This window comes from Dipodomys ordii, unplaced genomic scaffold, assembly GCF_000151885.1.
Source record: "Dipodomys ordii isolate 6190 unplaced genomic scaffold, Dord_2.0 Scaffold25, whole genome shotgun sequence".
Lineage (NCBI taxonomy): Eukaryota > Metazoa > Chordata > Mammalia > Rodentia > Heteromyidae > Dipodomys > Dipodomys ordii.
Genome location: NW_012267241.1, coordinates 16,691,360 through 16,710,335, shown reverse-complemented (window position 1 = coordinate 16,710,335; position 18,976 = coordinate 16,691,360). Strand labels below are relative to the sequence as shown.

The 18,976-nt window shown below is 36.0% G+C and overlaps 1 protein-coding gene across 1 annotated transcript in view; it reads left to right on the top strand.

Moving 5' to 3' along the window:
- Taf4b (TAF4b RNA polymerase II, TATA box binding protein (TBP)-associated factor, 105kDa) overlaps window positions 1-18,976 on the top strand; it is a 110,817-nt gene that overhangs the window by 66,949 nt on the left and 24,892 nt on the right. Inside the window, 3 exon segments of the mRNA XM_013014811.1 lie at window positions 1,993-2,123; window positions 8,105-8,230; window positions 12,831-12,887. Coding sequence (XP_012870265.1) covers window positions 1,993-2,123; window positions 8,105-8,230; window positions 12,831-12,887 — 314 coding nt within the window.

The following is an 18,976-nucleotide window of genomic DNA, read 5'->3' as shown; positions in this document are numbered from 1 at the left end:
AAAAAAAAAAAAAAAAAAGAGTTTAATTTTGGAATTTGAAGGCATGTTTTCTTGCCAACCTACTGAAGATATTTAAAGACCTTTTTCTGTAAGCTCTAGAACTATTTATTAGTCTTAGCTTTCATTTGTAATATTTTTATTTGGGGGCTTTAGGGTTTGAACTTACGGCTTTGCACTTGCTAGGCAAGCACTCTACCAGTTGAGCTATTCTCCTAACTCTTTAATATTCAATATATGGATTTGTTATTTGTAGGGCTAGGGATTGAACCTATGACTTTGCACAGATGTATGGGTATCTTTGTTTTATAAATAGGAAATTATTTTGAGACATTCTCTTTCTGCAAGCACTAAATACTTTTGAATGCTCATTTTCTTTAAGCATAGATAGCATGTCACTGTGCCTTGTTTAGTTGTAATTTTTTTTTTTTTTTGGTCGGTCATGGGGCTTGAACTCTGGGCTTGGGGGCTGTCTCTGCGTTCTGCAGCTCAAGGCGAGTGCTCTACTGCTTGAGCTACAGCGCCACTTCCATTTAGTTGTCATTTTAATTTTGGGTTGTCTTTAAATTTTATCTCCCTTACTTTGGAGGTTCCATTGTTTGTTTAGACTAAAGATTTCAATAAAGTGAATTATACTTTACAGTGTGTGTGTGTGTGTGTGTGTACATGTGTGTGTGTACATGTGTGTGTATGCGTATGCTTCAGTTTGAAATTGAAGATAAATTCAGTTTTGAAGGCTTTGCTTAGGGGAAGTTTGATTTTGCATCTTCCTTTGAGGTTTACTACAACCTTTAAAGTTTAGTATTTATTGTGTGGTAATGTGAAAAAAATTAAGAGTTGTTGATAAAATCAAGCATGATTTTGCTAGAGTTTGAGTTCATCTTCTGGCAATATAATGTTTCATATGAATCAGCATGCAAAACGAAACCATAATATTCTTAAATTGCTGTGTGCATATACATATGTGTACACACATATATTTAAAAATAGTCACAGCAGTTTTAAAGATACAGTCTATATCTTTAGATTTCGATATCTGTTGATTCTGGTAGTTCTACTGTCCCTGAGAATACCTTTGTTAATTCTGGTATGGTTGAGCTTTAATGAGCTTCTGCCTTTGGCTATCTGATCCAACTTGTCCACTGTTCTTAGTAGAGGGATGAAAAAATGTTATTCAGCAAAAAGAGAAGTTATTGAAATGGATGGTTGTAAAAGCATGAGGCTTTGAACCAATCCAACTTTTAAGTTCATTTTTAGGCCAAGTTATAAAAAAAATGAGTTAGGGGCTGGGAAGGTGGCTCAGTGGTAGAGTGCTTGCCTTGCATGCATAAGCCCCTGGGTTCGATTCCTCAGCACCCTATAAGCAAAAAGAAAAAAGCCAGAAGATTAGTGGTAGAGCACTAATCTACAGCTGAAGAGCTGAGGGACAGTGCCCAGGCCCAGAGTTCAGGCCCCATGATCAGACCCCAACCCCAAAAAAATGAGTTACACAAAATATAAGCACAGTTGGTAACGGACAAAAAAGATTATAGATATGTATTATAGATAGGGAATCAACAAACTCACAGTCTAAATTCATTGAAATAAATGTCACAAACTGTTAACAGTGTCAAACTAGGTGAAATGTAATTTTCTATTTTTTAATTACTAAAATTAACAGAATGTAGCACTAATTTCTACATTTACCATTTTTCCCCCCTGAACACTAAACTTGATTTGTGTTCTTATTAACTTTGTCCTATAAATGACCTTGCAAGGAGCATAATTCTAGAGGCTAAGTGAAACAATGTCTATATTTTCTGAGGCTTCAGGCTAGATTTTATTAATGTAATGTCTAAGATCTTTGAAGTTGTGACTTTACCAGGAAAATCATAATCTCCAAACCTTTATTCGTAATGGGTATGACTTCCAGGGGGAACAGAATACCTGCTGTGCTAATTATTTCAATTATCAGCCACTACTAAAACATGTAATGGATTTTCTCTGCTTCCACAGGTAAAAAGCATGACATTACAGAATTTAATTCTGATGCTGTGAATTTGATCTCCCATGCAACACAGGAGAGATTACGAGGCCTTCTAGAAAAATTGACTACAATTGCTCAGCATCGAATGACTACTTATAAGGTAAAGGAAATCATTAAAGTGCAAACTCTTGTCTCTCCTCAAAATGAGGAGGGACAAATAAAGGTAGATTGGGGTGGGGCATTGATTCATGTTCTGAATATATTTTTAAAGGAATGCTTGAAATTTAACATTTCAGCTCAGTAGAAAGGCCTGTTTAATATTATCACATGACAAAATAAAACAACTTACTGTGGTGTCGAAAGCTTCTGCGTCAATGGAGATTGGAATGTGTATCTGTTCTGCTTGAGGCTTCTTCTTCTATAATGTTTTAATTGGGGAAGACGATATATGTTAGGATAGAACATTGTGTTCTCTTCAGTGATCTGTGCTCTGCTAGGAGGCCTGTGCCTTTTGGTTAATTAAGAATTGCATTGAGTAAAAATGAAGGTGTCACTTTTACTGTGACTGGCTGTTTTTCTTAAAAAACTGAATGCAGGAATAGCCTAGTGGTGTGAACTAGCAAGGTGGAAGCATTTGATATATGTGAATTTTAGTTTAGGAGGAAAACAAGTATATTGGGTGATTAGGATTAAAGAAAAAATCAACACGGGATAGAAAGACGTAAGAATCCTTTCCTTCTTTATCAAGAAATTTTGGTAGCCAGATTTCAAACATGGTTATATATAAATTATCTCATGACAATTTGAGTTTTTGAGGATGGTCATTGCCAAGGCTCCTTGGACATAGATTTAAAAAGATCAGCTGCTATACCACTGGTAAGTTCTGTGGAGTCCTAGAGTATATGTATTTTCTTTTCTGCTTCATACAGAACTTTAGAGGAACTATATGTAGTTGCTGAAGTTCTTGATAACATAAATTTTTGTGAGAATTTTGTAGACATAAATGTTCATGTCATAAATGTTCTATCAGCAGAAGAAAAAGCTATGGGAAAACAAAATTTCAGGATTTCTTTTTTGTATGATTCCAGTAATCCATTTCTTCTAGGTTATCTAATTTGTTGGTTCAGAACTATTTAAAATATATCCTTACAGTCCTTTATTTAAGCAGGGTCAGTAGTAGTGATCTTACTTCCATTTCTGATTCTAACAGGTTCCTTTTTTTTTTCTTTGTAGTTTAAGCTGATCATTTGTCAATTTTGTTTATCTTGTCAAAGAAGAAACTTTCGGGTTTATTTTGCCTCTTTTTTATTCTCAATTTCATTTATTTCTACTCTTGCCTATATTATTTACTTCATTCTTGTAGCTGTGGGTTTCGTTTATTTCTTTTTCATAAATTAGATTGCTTTGAGAATGTTCTTTTCTAGTAGAGGCATTTACTTGCTATATATTTCCCTCTGCATTTGACTTCATACATTTTTGTTATGTTGTCTTTTTATTTTCATTTCTCTAATTTTTTAAATTCCTTTGACACATTGACTAAGCATATGTTTAATTGCTGCATATTTGTGACTTTTCCAGTTTTCTTTTTGTTGTTGATTTTCTAGTTTTACTCCATTGTGGTCAGAGAATCTCTGATAATTTGTGTGATTTGAAGTTCATCAAGACTTGTTTTATAACCTAACAGATATGGTATGTTCTGAAGAAATTTCCACATGCAATTGAGCAGAATATATACTATGCTTTTGTTGGGTATTGTGGTGATATATATCTGTTAGATCTAGGTATTAGTTTGTAGTGTTAGGTCACATATTTCTTCTTTGATCAACTATCTAGATACTCTTTTTTATTGAAAGCAGAGTACTAAAGTTTTCAGCTATTTTAGCCCATTGGTAGAGAGGTGCTTACTATGCATGAGGTGATAGGTATAATCTACATACCTCCCAGGAAATAAATAAATTTTAAAAAATTCTGTCAATGTTTACTTCATGTCTTTGAGTCCTTTGTTTTTTGTTAGTTGTTATAACAAATGCCTGAAGCCATCAACCTAAAAAGAAGAAAGGTTTATTTTGCTCACAGTTTTGGAGATTGCAATCCATGAGCTGTTGTCCTTATTATTTTGGGGCCTGTGGTGAGGCAGTATGTGGTAGCAGGAGAACATGAGCAAAGCTGCTCATTTCATGACAACTAGGAAGCAGAAGAGAACAGGGGCTGAGGTTTTAATAACTCTTTCAGTTGTATTCCCTCTAACATCCTAGCTTCCCTTCTACTAGGAACAAGCTTGTAAAGGTTCCACCATCTCTCAGTATCACCACTGGCTGTCTGGGGATCAAGACTGCTCCTTCTCTCTTTTAAATTAAGAAACAGGCTCTTGCTGCATTATGATGATCACATACTTCTTAATTCAAGTGATCCTTCTGCCTCAGCCTCCTTAATAACTAGTATTACAGGCATGAATCACCATGCCTATCTTCTCTTACGTTAGCATGAACACCAATGCCTTTCTTCTAATTATTATTTATAAGAATTATCTGATTTTGTTTCTTTGACTTTCAATCTGTTTTTATTTTTTTTTTTATCTAAAGTAAGAGTCTTCTAGGTAGTGTATAGTCAGATCATGGTTTTTTTTTTTTTGTTTTTTGTTTTGCTTATGTGGTGCTGAGGAATCAAACCCAGGGCTTCATGCATGCAAGGCAAGCGCTCTACCACTGAGCCACCTTCCCAGACCCTCAGATCATGTTTTTTATCCATTCCGCCAGTCTCTACTTTTCAATTTGGAAGTTGAATCCATTTACATTGAAAATAATTACTGATAAGATTTACTATTTCACACTTCGTTGTTGTTGTTGTTGTTGTTGTTGTTTTTTGGTATTTCTTGCAGCTTGTTTTAGCCCCTCATTTCTTCTGTTATTGCCTTCTTTGTGTTTAATTTTTTTGTCTTGTACCATTTTGATCTTTTTCCTTTCCTATATATTTTCTAGATATTTTTGTAATAGTTGCCATGGAAATTATAGTTAACATCCTAAGCATCTAACTGTCTAGTTTGATTTCATTTTAGCTTGTCTCTGTCTTTAGGGAAAATTATAGTCGCTTGAGTTTTTTACTCTAACTTTTAGAAAAAGCCTAAAATTTTCACCCCTGGATTCTCTTCACTTCTGCCTTAATCATACTGTTGTTTCAGAAATGCATGTCATTTATAGTGGAAAGTTTCTGTACAAAGTATACTGTGTACAAGTATGGAAGAGAACTTTCCCAAGAAATTTTTACTCAATGTTCTTAAAGGCTCTCTTGTCAAGAAACCTTTAACTTAAATTCTTCTGTTGTGCATCAGTAGCTTATATTCCAAGGATTTAGTGCCCCTAAGTCTAATGGATTGTACATATCCCACCTGGAAGACCTCAATTATTGCTTAGAGCTAACATCTCCTTAACCATCTCTTATACATTGACTATTCTGATTTCTCGAGCCCACATTCATTCTTTAATTTAGCTAATAGCCCTGTCAGAGTTTGCATTTATAAAAACAGCAAGGATTATTATACTTTATTTTAGAGAGAAAAGGTAATTCGCTGTGAATTTTATAAAAAGCAAGCGACTGTTAACAGTGAATGCTTACTATTCCTTTCTACTCATACACTTATTTTGATAATCTTCCACCTGGGTAGGAATAATTCCCTAATTAACCATAGGCCATAAACTGAGATTTAAATAAAGAAGTTAAAGTTGCCTGTGGTACAGAGATTTTAATGTTTCTACTGGGTATTATCCCACTGGTGATATTGTAGTCTTCTGTATGTCTGTGACCATAGAGAAGCTTCATTGTTGCCTGTGTAGTGGTTTCTTTAAATGGAACCTCCTTGTTGGTGTTATCATTTGGGTCTGCATCATTTCATTTTCTTCCTTTTTTATAACTGATATTTCCATACACCCATATAATATACTTCTATCATATTCCCCCTTTCTATTCTTCTTCTTTATCCCTATCTTTTTCAATTGCTCTGTTTTTAAATTTGGGTTTTAATGAATTCTTTTTTATTAAACATGAAGTAAAATAAGTAGCATTAATACAGTGGGTTGTTGTATTTTCATTTGATATTTTGCCTAACATTGTAAAATTATTTTCTGTTTGGCCCTCAGAGAGTCAAGAACATGGTAAGACCAAGTTAACTGTAGTTTAAAGATGATTAGGGACTCAGTAGGAATAAGAACGGTACTCATTCTTCTAAAGTATCTGAAGAGAAAAGAAACAGGGATTATGACAAAGGCAGTTTTATATAAATTGGGGAAGAGGAAACCATGAGAATACGATAGGGTTAAAATGTTAAAGTCGATGCCCTCGTTATGTTTATTGTTTCTTATAAATTGAATTATGTCAGTAAACTGTCTCCAATGTGTTTAAACATAAAAATGGTAAGTATTTAAGAAGCCACTGTTACTATGTTCAACTTCTATGATTGGCCTTTAATGTATCCCATATTTTATCTTGTATTATTTAACTTTAGAAATAATTTGGGAATTCTTTTTGTATTAAACATGAAGTAAAGTAAGTAGCATTAATACACCCTTGTTCCTTAAACTATGTAATACTCTTTTATCTAGTTAAATACCAACAATAAAAATTTAATTTAAAAAGAATCTTGGGCATATGCAGTCTCTCAATCTCAGTTAATTGAATCAGCTGTAAGTAAGCATGGGATAAAGCGAAGATGGAAGTGATGCTGACCCTAACTTCCAGCTTGCAATGCCTGCCGAACTGAATGTTCTGTGGTTCAGCTCTACGGCCACCACATACGTAGATGGCAGATGTCTAACATAATGACTGTGAAGACCCTTCCCCTTTGTCCCCCTACCAGCAAACCACACACTCAGGTATATGCATTCTAAAAGAGAAATAGGTGTTCATGGGTGTAGAAAATTAGGTAATTATTTAGATTAGAAAGCATTTTTTACACTTACATAAAAATAAGGGGAATGGTTTAAAATTTACCTGATTTTCTTGTTGTTCTGGTCTTAGGGCTTGAAGTCAGGACTTGGATGTCGTCCCTGAGCTTTTTCCAAGGCTAGCAGCCCTCTTTGAGACTTGAGTCTTTACTTCCTGCTTCTCCCTGGTTAATTGGAGATAAGCCTCTTGTGGACTTTCCTGTTCCAGCTGGCTTTGAACTGTGATTTTACTTAGCCTTGCAAGTAATTAGGATTACAGGTGTAAGACACTAATGCCTAGAAGATTTTATCTTTTTGCTTTTTGGTCAGTCATGGGGCTTGAACTCTGGGCCTGGGTGCTGTCCCTCAGTTCTTCAGCTTAAGGCTAGCGCTCTGCCACTTGAGCCACAATGCCACTTCCGGTTTTCTGGTGGTTTATTGGAAATAAGAGTCTCATGGACTTTCCTGCCCAGGCTGGCTTTGAACTTCGATCCTCAGATCTCAGCCTCCTGAGTAGCTAGGATTACAAGCATGAGCCACTGGCCCTCGGGTTAGATTTTATCATTTTATAGAACACCTAAGACGAAGAATTACACTTCTCTGTTGAGACTCACACTTGTTAATTATCTACCTCAATTTATTTAATCATAGTTTTTGTCTAAATTCATTCCATACAAGGGAATTCTCAAGCTAGGTTTTCATGACTTTAATGTTTGCCAACTTGTCTTAAGTTCTATTTTTATATAGTTATATTAACTTTTCAAGGTTAGACTAGTCAAACCATGGTAACTAGAGTGCTGTCTTTTGTTTTTGATACACTTTTCAGTTAGGTGATTGTTTCTCGCTTTTTTTTCATTAAAGTGTATTGAGATAGACAATTATTTAATTCAAAGATTTCAACTTATAGGCAAATAGCATACTTTCTGGGATTCTTTGGTTTTTAGAATCTACTTGGCTTCATTCCTTTCCACCTCCCCAAATGAGGTTTATTAGGCAATCTCTTTGAAATGTAAATGACTAAACATCCTTAATCTCAAATTTAGGACTATTGAAGTTCCTGAGTTTTGTTTGTTTTTCTTTTTGTTTACAAAAGCAAAAGTACCACTTTCTGAAAATTTAGTTCCTAATATATATTGGAATTACTATCTTTAGCTGATTTATAACAATACCTAATTAGAATGTGTGGCCCAGGGCCATTTTAAAACTGTCTTTTTTTCCCCCCTAGGCAAGTGAAAATTACATCCTGTCTAGTGATACCAGGTCACAGCTCAAATTTCTTGAAAAGCTGGATCAATTGGAGAAGCAGAGAAAGGATTTGGAAGAAAGAGAAATGTTACTTAAGGCAGCCAAGGTAAGGGCCTTTGTGATTTATGAGTGAACACAGCCTGGCAATGAAGTCAGAATTGGCTTTATCATTGGTTGACTGTCTTGGTTTTATTAAGCCTTTAGATTTCTCTTGAGGATTTCTTAAAATGAAATTACTAATAGAATGTCTCAAAGCCAGGATGGTGTGGTACAGTGGCTTTCAGTTAATTTAGTTTAATGAGACATAATCTTTTGTCTCCTCTCATTTCCCACATGCCTGGCATCATGCCCATCTCCCCCCTTCCTGCAAGGTAAAGTGTTTTATAAAATGCTTAGAATCTTTCAAGGATATGATTTTATATTGCCAAATTAATATAGGGTGGGAAGATTTAGAAGGTAAATAGGAAGATTACGAGTTAAATTTTAGAAATAGTTTTCATTATATGGAACAATATATAAGCTAGATGGAGATGGATTAGAGTATTAAAGAGAGAATAAATGGGTGCTTTACTATTTCTTTCTCCCTTACTGTTTCCTACAACTGGAATGCAGATGAAGTAACAGCTTAATTCCACTACTGTTTACATTTTGTACTTCCATACTTCTTTAAACTTGTGGACCTTGAGCAGTTTTAAAAAGCTGAGCACTAGAGTCTTAGTTGGTTTTTTTTTAGCACTATTTTTTTAATTTGTAGTGTTTTAGAAGCCTCCCCTCTTAGAGTACTTGTTCCTAAGTACATGCCAAGTAATTTTTTTAAAACTAATTTATTTAGAAATATTTCATTCTTACAGAAAAGTTAAAAGAGCTATATGTTTTCAGTCGTTTCCTCCTAGATTCCCCTTTTCAACATTTTACATTTGTTCCATCTTTGGATTCTTAATCACTCTTTCTAGACACACAGACACACAGACACAGACACACACACCTCTTTCATTAGTTTGTTAATATGGTTATATGCCTTCTCTCCTTTCCTTGTTTCAGAGGATTTTAGTATATTCACAGAATGTATAACTATTGGCACTAGTTTCATTTTTCTGAAACTTTAAAAGTCGCTTCCCATCACTCCTGAACATTCTATATGTATTTGTAAAAATAAGGGCATTCTGTGTAACTTATCAAGTCAGGATTCCAGCAGTATAACACTACCATCGATTATATAGGTCCTTTTCTAATTCTACCATTTCAATTGTTTTTTTCTAATCATGTTTCATGTCCCAAGTTTTCATTCCAAAATGTTTTCCATTTAGTGATCCTTTCTTTTTCCATTCCTTTGGTCAGACTCAGTTTCTTGATCATCCCCTTGGCAGTTTTCAAAAACACAGGGCTTGCCCCCTGTAGGGATACCCTCCACCTAGATTCATGTGGTATTTCCATTCCTTAGCAAAATGCACAGAAATGATACTGTATTCTTCTAAGCTAATCTATCAAATGCCCAGCTTTTTTGTTGGGTTATGTAGGTGCCAACCACTTTTCCCTATTTTAAATAGGCTACTTTGTAATTTTGTAGTTTTTTTTAAAATAAATTCTAAGATGTGTCAATAGCTCATTGTTCTTCAAACTCCTATATATTAACCATAGCATCTGCCTAAATCAGATCCTTCTATTATGGTTGCCAGATGCCGATTCTTTTTTTTTTTTTTTAATTGTGAGAATAGTGAGGAGTTACAATTACATGGGCAAGATAACGATTACATTTCTTTTTTTTTTGTCGGTCGTGGGGCTTGAACTCTGGGCCTGGGCGCTATCCCTCAGCTCTTCAGCTCAAGGCGAGCGCTCTACCACTTGAGCTACAGCGCCACTTCCGGTTTTCTGGTGGTTTATTCGAGATAGCAGTCTCATGGTCTCTCCTGCCCGGGCTGGCTTTGAACCTCTATCCTCAGATCTCAGCCTCCTGAGTAGCTAGGATTACAGGCGTGAGCCACCAGTGCCCGGCTACAATTACATTTCTTATCAAGCATTGTTGCCTCCTCTTTGTTTCCCCTTCCCATCCCTTCCCATACTCTTCCCCACCCCCACATGATCCTCCCCCCACCTCCCACCAAAGTTGTTAAGTTCGTTTTTCCACATAACGACTTGTACATCTCATTGTTGCAATGAGTCCACCTGTATCCCTAGTTAAACAATTTGTTTTTTTTTTTCCCTTCCCCTCCACAAATTATACCAACATTAAATACAGTGAAAGCATGGGTTGTACTGTGGGGGAGGGACATACAAAGCAACATAGAAATCATCTTATAAATATGTTAGAAACAATTGCATGAAAGGAAAAAATAAAAAAACATTTGAATACTTACCTTGGGGTTCATTCCCCTAACATCAACTTCTCTGACCTTTTCTGCTTGACTCAGACATATACTAGTTATTGCAAATAAGGGAAACCATGGGATCTATGTTTCTTTGGACCTGGCTTACTTCACTTAATACAATTTTTTCCAAGTCTTTCTATTTCCTAACAAATGGGACAATGTCATTCTTTCTGATGGAGGCATAGAATTCCATTGTGTATATATACCACATTTTCTTGATCCATTCATCTACTGAGGGGCATTTGGGTTGGTTCCATATCTTAGCTATGGTAAATAATGCTGCAATAAACATAGTCGTGCTGGGTGTCTTGTTTGTGATAATTTGGGTAAATGCCCCAAAGTTGGATTGCTGGGTCATAGGGGAGCTCTATGTGGAGTCTTTTGAGGAACCTCCATACTGCTCCCACCAACAATGTTTACAATCATACCAACAATGCAGTAAGGTTCCCTTCTGTCTGCATCCCCTCCAGCATCTGTTGTTATTAGGTTGGACAAATGGGATAGCATGAAATTGCAGAACTTCTGCATGGCAAAGGATATAGCTTGCAAGATCAATTGAAGTCCCATGGATTGGGAGAAGATCTTCACTAGCCATACAACAGACAAGGTCTCATATCTAAAATATACCTGGAACTTAAAAAACTAAATCCCCCAACAAGAAATCTTCAAAGAAACAACTGCTCAATAAGTAAGTGGGCTAAAGACTTAAAGAGAAACTTCTCTGAAGAGGAAAGAAGGATGGCCAATAGACACATGAAGACATGCTCACCCTCTCTAGCCATAAAACAAAGCAAATCAAAACAACATTGAGATACCACCTCACCCCAGTTAGAATGGCTATAATCAAGAACTCTGATTCTTTATTTTTCCATTAACTCTCTATTACATGAAAGAGCTCTCTTTTCTCCTTTATGCGTATCATTCTGGGATCACAGATTTCTATTATTATTTTTTGTTATTCTAACTTTTATTATTTATTTTGATGCTTGAATGGCATCTTAAGTGGGAAACTTTTCCAAGCTGGCACTTTAGTCCTTTGTCATGTCTCTTATCACTTTAAGCATATCCTTACTTTCAGACACAAGATATTCCAGGTCCAGATTTTTGTCTTCTTGTACTGGTCCTCAAATCAGGCATTTCTCCAAGGAAGTCTGTGGCTTTTTAGTTGAAGATGGCTAGGCACCAATATTAGAGCACATAGTATGCTATCATTACATGTAGGCCTATCAATGGTGAAATCTAACAAATGACAAATGATTTATGTGGTATGTGTTTGTGTAATATGTATACACGAATCTTTGAATAAATATATACAAGTGCATATTATAAAATATAGATACCTCTAATTCCAATCCTGTAATCTCAGGGATCTTTCTATCCTGTTATCATTGATGTATTTAACTTAGGTCCTTAGATCCTTGTCTCAAAAAACATGCTGGGCTTTATTAGCGATCTTTAGCTTAAATAGCTAAGACTGATTTTATAGAACAAACATCCTAACAAATTGTGTTAGGATGACAAAGAAGATACACCTACCTTTAGCATATTTTTCAATGGACAGCTGTTTATGGTAACAAAAATGAACTTTTTCATCCTTTGTTCCATTATTACATTCTACATAGACTATAGCTGCCTTTTTATAAACAGTCTTGTAATGTGAAAAATGACAATTATTAACAATTATTTATTCATAGTATTCTAGTAAGGCCTGTAGAAGACCCAAAATTAAGGCACTCAAGTAACAAACAAAATAGAGACACTCACTCAGTAGACATATCTGAACATTTATTTGTGCATAGCATACTAGCAAAGGTTGTAGAGTACCCAAAAATAAGACATTCTAACAAAAATACTAATCTGTCTTTCCTACTTACGAGATTTGATTCAAGGTTAGACAGGTTCATAGTTTTAATAGTCCTTGAAATATTGTGTATTTTTCTGAAATGGCTGTACCTAATGATGTGGCTTCACCTAATGATGAGCCATTGTTGATTGTTTCTATTCATTTGAGCCAACAGCTTTTTCCTTTTTCTTCCCCCTATCATCCATTTTTAGTTTTCAGTGTTGCAACAAGAACACATCTTGCCTCAACTGGATCTGACTGACATTGTTAGCATCATTTTCAGTCTGAACTTCCTCCAGGCTAGAACTGCACAGCTAGCCCAGATGATGAGGGGGATGGGGAGTGAGGGCAGAAGTGCAGCTAGACTGGGTTGAGGCATTGACCCTGGAGCTAGGATTTTCAATCACAAGAGAAATTGTCATTTATTAAATATTTAATAGCAACTGTGGTGTTTAGATGCTTGTAATTTCTATTAAAATTTTCTTTTCCTTTCACAGAGTCGTTCCAATAAAGAAGATCCAGAACAGCTGAGATTAAAGCAGAAAGCCAAAGAGGTAGGACTTTCAAGTTACCGTGTTGGTCTTTTTGTTGAAGGAAGGTTGGCAGCTCTCTCCTGGCAATTAGGTCAGGGTTTATTTTGCTGTTGCATACCATTTGCTGAAGCCTTGGGGAAGGACAGGAACTGCTGAAGGCAAGGGCAGTACTTCAAATGAGGTCAATGAGTTATGTACTCTCTTTTAAATTTATTTTCAAGGCTTAGGCCTGTCTAGAAATGGCTCTTTGTAAACTGCAGCAGTGTACTTGGAGGAATATAATGTGGGATTAAAAAAAGAAAGAAAGAAACTTTTGAGATTTAGCATCTGGGACTGTACAATAGGCTACATTTTTCCAGGGTAATTGTTCGTTTTGTAAATCTGATACTGCTTATAATTCTTTGGCTGGGAGGCGGTACTGGGATTTAGTTTTAAATGGAAAACGCCTCTGGCTTTTAATTTTCTGGGCCCAGCAGTTTTCTGTTCTGGAATGGAGCCCTTGTTTCACACAGTTCATGTTTAGCTGCAGGGGTTTTAGTTTATAGCTTAGACTGGTTAAGCTTTTACTCCCAGAGGCCTCTGCATAGCAACTGTAGAAATCAACAAATAAGTTCATTTATGTCTGCAGCCTCCTCTCAGTAGCTGACTTTTTACATTTCCCAATATCCATTTCCTGACTTTTCTAGCCCCAGAGAAAAAAGCTCCACTAATTGGAGCTTATTTTAATTGAGCCTTAATATTGGATCTCACTGGAGTTGCCCCCAGAGCTGCTGAGAACAGAATGAAATGAAAGTACCTAAGGTTGGAGATGTGTGTGTGTGTGTGTGTGTGTGTGTGTGTGTGTAAATTTTTTCACTTGACCTACAGATTCTTTCCCTTCCTGAATAAATCATCAAGCCTGTTCACATTTCTGATTAAGTATCTGACAGCAGATGATAATAAAGACAATTGAGGTGTGAGATGTGTGATATGGAGCTGAAGAAATTGGTTTCTATAGTTACTTGACTGATTTCATGCAATTTTTAAGGATCTTTGTGCTAAATAAGAGTGATTTTCTGAGCAACCTTTTCCCTTAACTGTGCCTCTTGAACTATGAAATTTGTTGTTGCTTAACATTGCTGCACTTGGTTTTTAGGTGCCAGCAGCAGCAGGTTATTTATGAATGCTTTAAAGGCCCTTATTGTTTGGATTAATGTAGGAGCTCACACAAAACAAGTGGAAAACTAGTAAGATTCTACAGTCAATGTGTTGTGGTTTCATTAACATAGAAGGAAAATGCATGAACTCTAGATAAGGATATCAGGACTACGACAAGGAATGATAGAGTAGGAGAACATGGGAAAGATTGGAACCAAAATCATTTCATTATCAACAAAATATTCCTCATTAATTTCTATCAGAAAATTTATCTTAAAATATTAACATGAGCACTTGTATTCAAACAAATCAAGCTTATTTGGGATTGTATGGCAATATCATTGCTCTGAATCCTGGATATCCCTCTTCATTTTAATTAAGGACTTCTAATTGTATTCTCACTTTAGAAAATCCAGAAAGCTTCAAGATCTTTTCTTTTCTTTCTTTTTTTTTTTTTTGGGTCCAGTCGTGGGGCCTGAACTGTGGGCCTGGGCGCTGTCCCTCAGCTCTTCAGCTCAAGGCTAGCACTCTACCACTTGAGCCACAGTGCCACTTCCGGCTTTTTTCTTTTTGCTTATGGGGTGCTGAGGAATTGAACCCAGGGCCTCAGGCATGCAAGGCAAGCGCTCTACCACTGAGCCACCTTCCCAGCTCAAGATCTTTTCTTATATGTTGTTCTTTCATAAACTTTTATGAATGTCTGTGTCTTAATTTTTTCTTTAGCTTTGAATGAAGTGGCTAAAAGTAATGTTTAATCATTCCCTGAGGGATAAATAGGAGGATAGCATTTTTCAAAGAATATTGAGAAAGGCAAAGCATGCCTCTTACTGAAAACAGATGATAGCATCCTTTCTTTATTTCCTCTCCTTTACACCTATACTTTTTTCCCCCAAGGAAAATTAAAAGAACTTTATGTCCTTTCCAAAGGATTTTGAATGTTTTAGTTGATTTCTACTATAAGTAAATATTCTTGGATCAAAAAAGGAATAAAATACATTGGCCCTGGTCCAAGAGCAGAGCCATTCTTTATTAGTTGCAAATCTTTAAACGTTATTGTTAAAATGTTATTGTTTGTAGGGGTCGTTCTGGGGTTTGAACTCAGGGCCTGGGTGCTGTCCTTGAGGTTTTTTTTCCCAATGCTAGTGTTGCACCACTTGGGCCACAGCACTACTCTCTGGCTGTTGGTGGTTAATGGGAGTGAGTCTTAAAAACTTTGCTGGCCAGGCTGGCTTTGATCTCAGATCACAGCCCGAGGAGCCATATATTAATTTTTTAAATAACTTTACTATTCAAAAAACTCCCATTCAAAACCAACAGAGAGATACTAGATTTGTTTTATTACATAAATATTATCCTTACCTTAGTAAGGGTTAACATTGTCTTACTTGATAATTTGTAAGGTTATGTACTAATCATTGTCACATTAGTATAAACTATAATATGTACTTTAGTTTGTGATTGTTTTATCACTGTTATATTAGTATAAACTATAATATGTACTTTCGTTTGTGATTGTTGTGGTACTCAACTGTCTGGGAAGTTTTCCTTTATTCACTTGAAAGTTAGCACATATTTGTCACAGTTTCTTGACTTAAAACAACTTTCTTTAAAAAAAAACAAAAACAACAACAACAACCAGCTTTCTTTTCCCTTTCCAAGTAGGTATCTGCCTGCACAATTGGTCACAAGAAATAGGTTAATAACAGTGTATTATAAATGCAGAACTCAAAGGAATTGTTTAGAGAAATTATAAGCATTTTTAATTTTGAAAAATGTTTGAGCAATATTGTTTATTATATTAATTTTAAATCATGATCAGAATCCCCTTCATAATCCATGTTTGTATTCAACTGTTAAAGACCAAAGTTGTTTTTTTTTATTGTGAAAATACCGTTAAGAGGGGTTACAATTACATGAGCAAGGTAATGAGTACAGTTCTTATCAAGCATTTTTGCTTCCTCCTTTGTTTTTCCCCTACCATCCCTTCCCTCCCATCTCCACAACTACCCTCCCCAACCCCTGCCTAAATTGTAATTTTTTTTTCAAAATAGTGTCTTGTACATCTTATTGTTGTAATGGGTCACTCTATATCCCTATTTAACAATTTGTTTTTTCTCTTCCTCTCCCCAAATTATACCAACAGGGGTTATACCGTGGGGGAGGGACATATAAAGCATCAAAAAAATCACATGGTACTTATAAATATGTTAGAAACAATAGCAAGAAAAAAAAAACCACTTGTCCTTATCTTGGGGCTCATTTTGCTTAACATCATCTTATCTGACCTTTTCTGCTAGTCCCAGACATATACTAGTGATTGCAAATAAGGGAAACCATGGGACCTATGTTTCTTTGAGCCTGGCTTTACTTCACTTTATGTATATATACACATATATATAATTTTTTTTTTTTTTGTCGTTGGGCTTGAACTCTAAGCCTGGGCACTGTCCCTGTGCTCTTCAGCTCAAGGCGAGCACTCTACCAATTGAGCCACAGCACTACTTCCAGTTTTTAGGTTTATTGGAGATAAGAGTCTCATGGATGGGCTGGGAAGATGGCTCAGTGGTAGAGCGCTTGCCTTGCATGCCTGAGGCCCTGGGTTCGATTCCTCAGCACCACATAAGCAAAATGAAAAAAGCTGGAAGTGGCGCTGTGGCTCAAGTGGTAGAGCACACTAGCCTTGAGCTGAAGAGCTGAGGGACAGCGCCCAGGCCCAGAGTTCAGGCCCAACGACCGGACCCAAAATAAAAAAAAAAAGTCTCATGGACTTTCCTGCCCGGGTTGGCTTTGAACCATGATCCTCAGATCTCAGCCTCCTTAATAGCTAGGATTACAGGCGTGAGCTACCCTTGCCCGGCTGACTAAAGTTTTTATTTTGATTGTTTCTCTTTTTTTTTATCTAGTACAGTTTTAGAAGTTGTTAATTTTTTCCTTGCATTCTGGATCTACAGATAAACTATGTTAAAATGTACATGCATTTGTGTGAGCATTTAATAATTTTTTTCATTCTTCCTATTTACTTTATTCAATTTTTGTCATTCTCATTTGGCACTTAGAAATTGGGCTGCTTTTAGGTTTGCCTCCAGCTTACTGTCAGATCTGTTGAGGTGTTCCTGGTGTATGCTATTCTTGCTGATTTGACAAGTTATTTGTGTATTTGAAAACCTTATTTTTGTCTGGCAAAATGTCTGTGAATATCTTTGTAACTCAACCATTTTATTTTAAAGGCTCTTCTTTCCCCCTGTTGAATTTTTTGCCTGAGGGGGAAAAATAAAAGAATAAAAAGAACATGTTGGGATAGAGATATGGCCCTGCTATAGAAAGCCTTCTTAGGGCTGTGATGTAGCTCAGTGGCAAAGTGCTTGCCTAGGAAGGCAAAAGTCCTGGGTTCAATCCCCAGTACCAAAAACATGTCATGGGGCCTGAACTCTGGGCCTGGGTGCTGTCCCTCAGTTCTTCAGCACCACTTCTGGCCTTTTCTCCTTATGTGGTGCTGAGGAATGGAACCCAGTGCCTCAAGCATGCAAGGCAAGCACTCTACCACTGAGCCTCCTTCCCAGTCCTTTTTTTTGGGGGGTGGGGTCTGGTCGTGGGGCCTGAACTGTGGGCCTGGGCGCTGTCCCTCAGCTCTTCAGCTCAAGGTTAGCGCGCTACCACTTGAGCCATAGCACCACTTCTGGCTTTTTTTTTTTCTGCTTATGTGGTGCTGAGGAATCGAAACCAGGGCCTCAAGCATGCAAGGCAAGCACTCTACCACTGAGCCTCCTTCCCAGCCCCATTTGTTTGTTTTTTACAGAAAGCTTGCCTAACATATGTGAGTTTCTGAGTTCAAACCTCAGTACTGTACCCACTTTGAAGTTTTAATGTTTTCAAAGTCTGCATTTTTAAATTTTCATACATTTCCTGAAATGTAAATGTTAATGTTCTTCTATTTCACCATCTGTTTGTGGAAAATTAAAATACATTACAAATTGCCAAATTTTTAACTTCAAACAAGCAAGCACATCTTTGTGCAGTGCAGCTGCACAACACAGCAAATGTGTGTTGTATGTCCTAGATGAACGTCTATTCCTTAGTGTTTTCCTTTCTTATCACATTATCCAGAATTCTGTAGAGCAAGCTATCTGACCCTGAAGTTCTAACATCCTAATTTCTTAAAGATCTGTTTTGTATTTTATGACTTTTATGTTCTTTTGTATTTCTTTTTCTCCTTAGGGAAATGTGAGTTCACTGCATCTGTGCAGAGACAAAAAATCATTTACTTTCTTTTGAACATTTCTGGCATTTCAACTTTCACATTTTATCAGACAGTAAAGGGGCATATAAGAATGTACCTAATGGCACATTAACTTTATATAGCAACATGTAGTAGGAACTAGGCAGAAGAATAAGTAATGTGAAATAATTACTATACATAGCAAATTAGGAAACATGTAGCCTAAAGTATTTAGAAATTTTCCTTAAAGAAATTATGGTATATAAAAACACTAGGTACAACTCTCCATGAAAGTATTATTGTGCAAGAAATAAAGTACTTGATCATAAGACTCATTACTGGTTAGAAAATGTATCATTGAGGTATAAAAAAGCCAAGGTATATTTTAGAAGTGAAATTTGAAAAGATAATGGAATTAGTGAAACATGGTAGTTAAAGATAACCATTAAATTATAGTAATTTATATTTAAATTAAATGCTGGCTCTTCATATTCCAAAATGGGTGGAACATTAAATAGGGGAAAGAAAACTTGTCAATAAAAGTACATTCTAACAGTCATTATGAAAAACATATTTCTTTTTTAAAAATTTACAAATGACTGTATAAGAGGTTCACATTTTAAATGTCCATTTATGTGTACAATGCATCTTAATCAGCATCAGCCATTGTTCTGTCTCCACCTCCTACCCAACCTTTCCCTTGCTCATCACATAAAGTTTCCCACCCACTTTTTCACAAAGTATGAGTTTGTTTGTG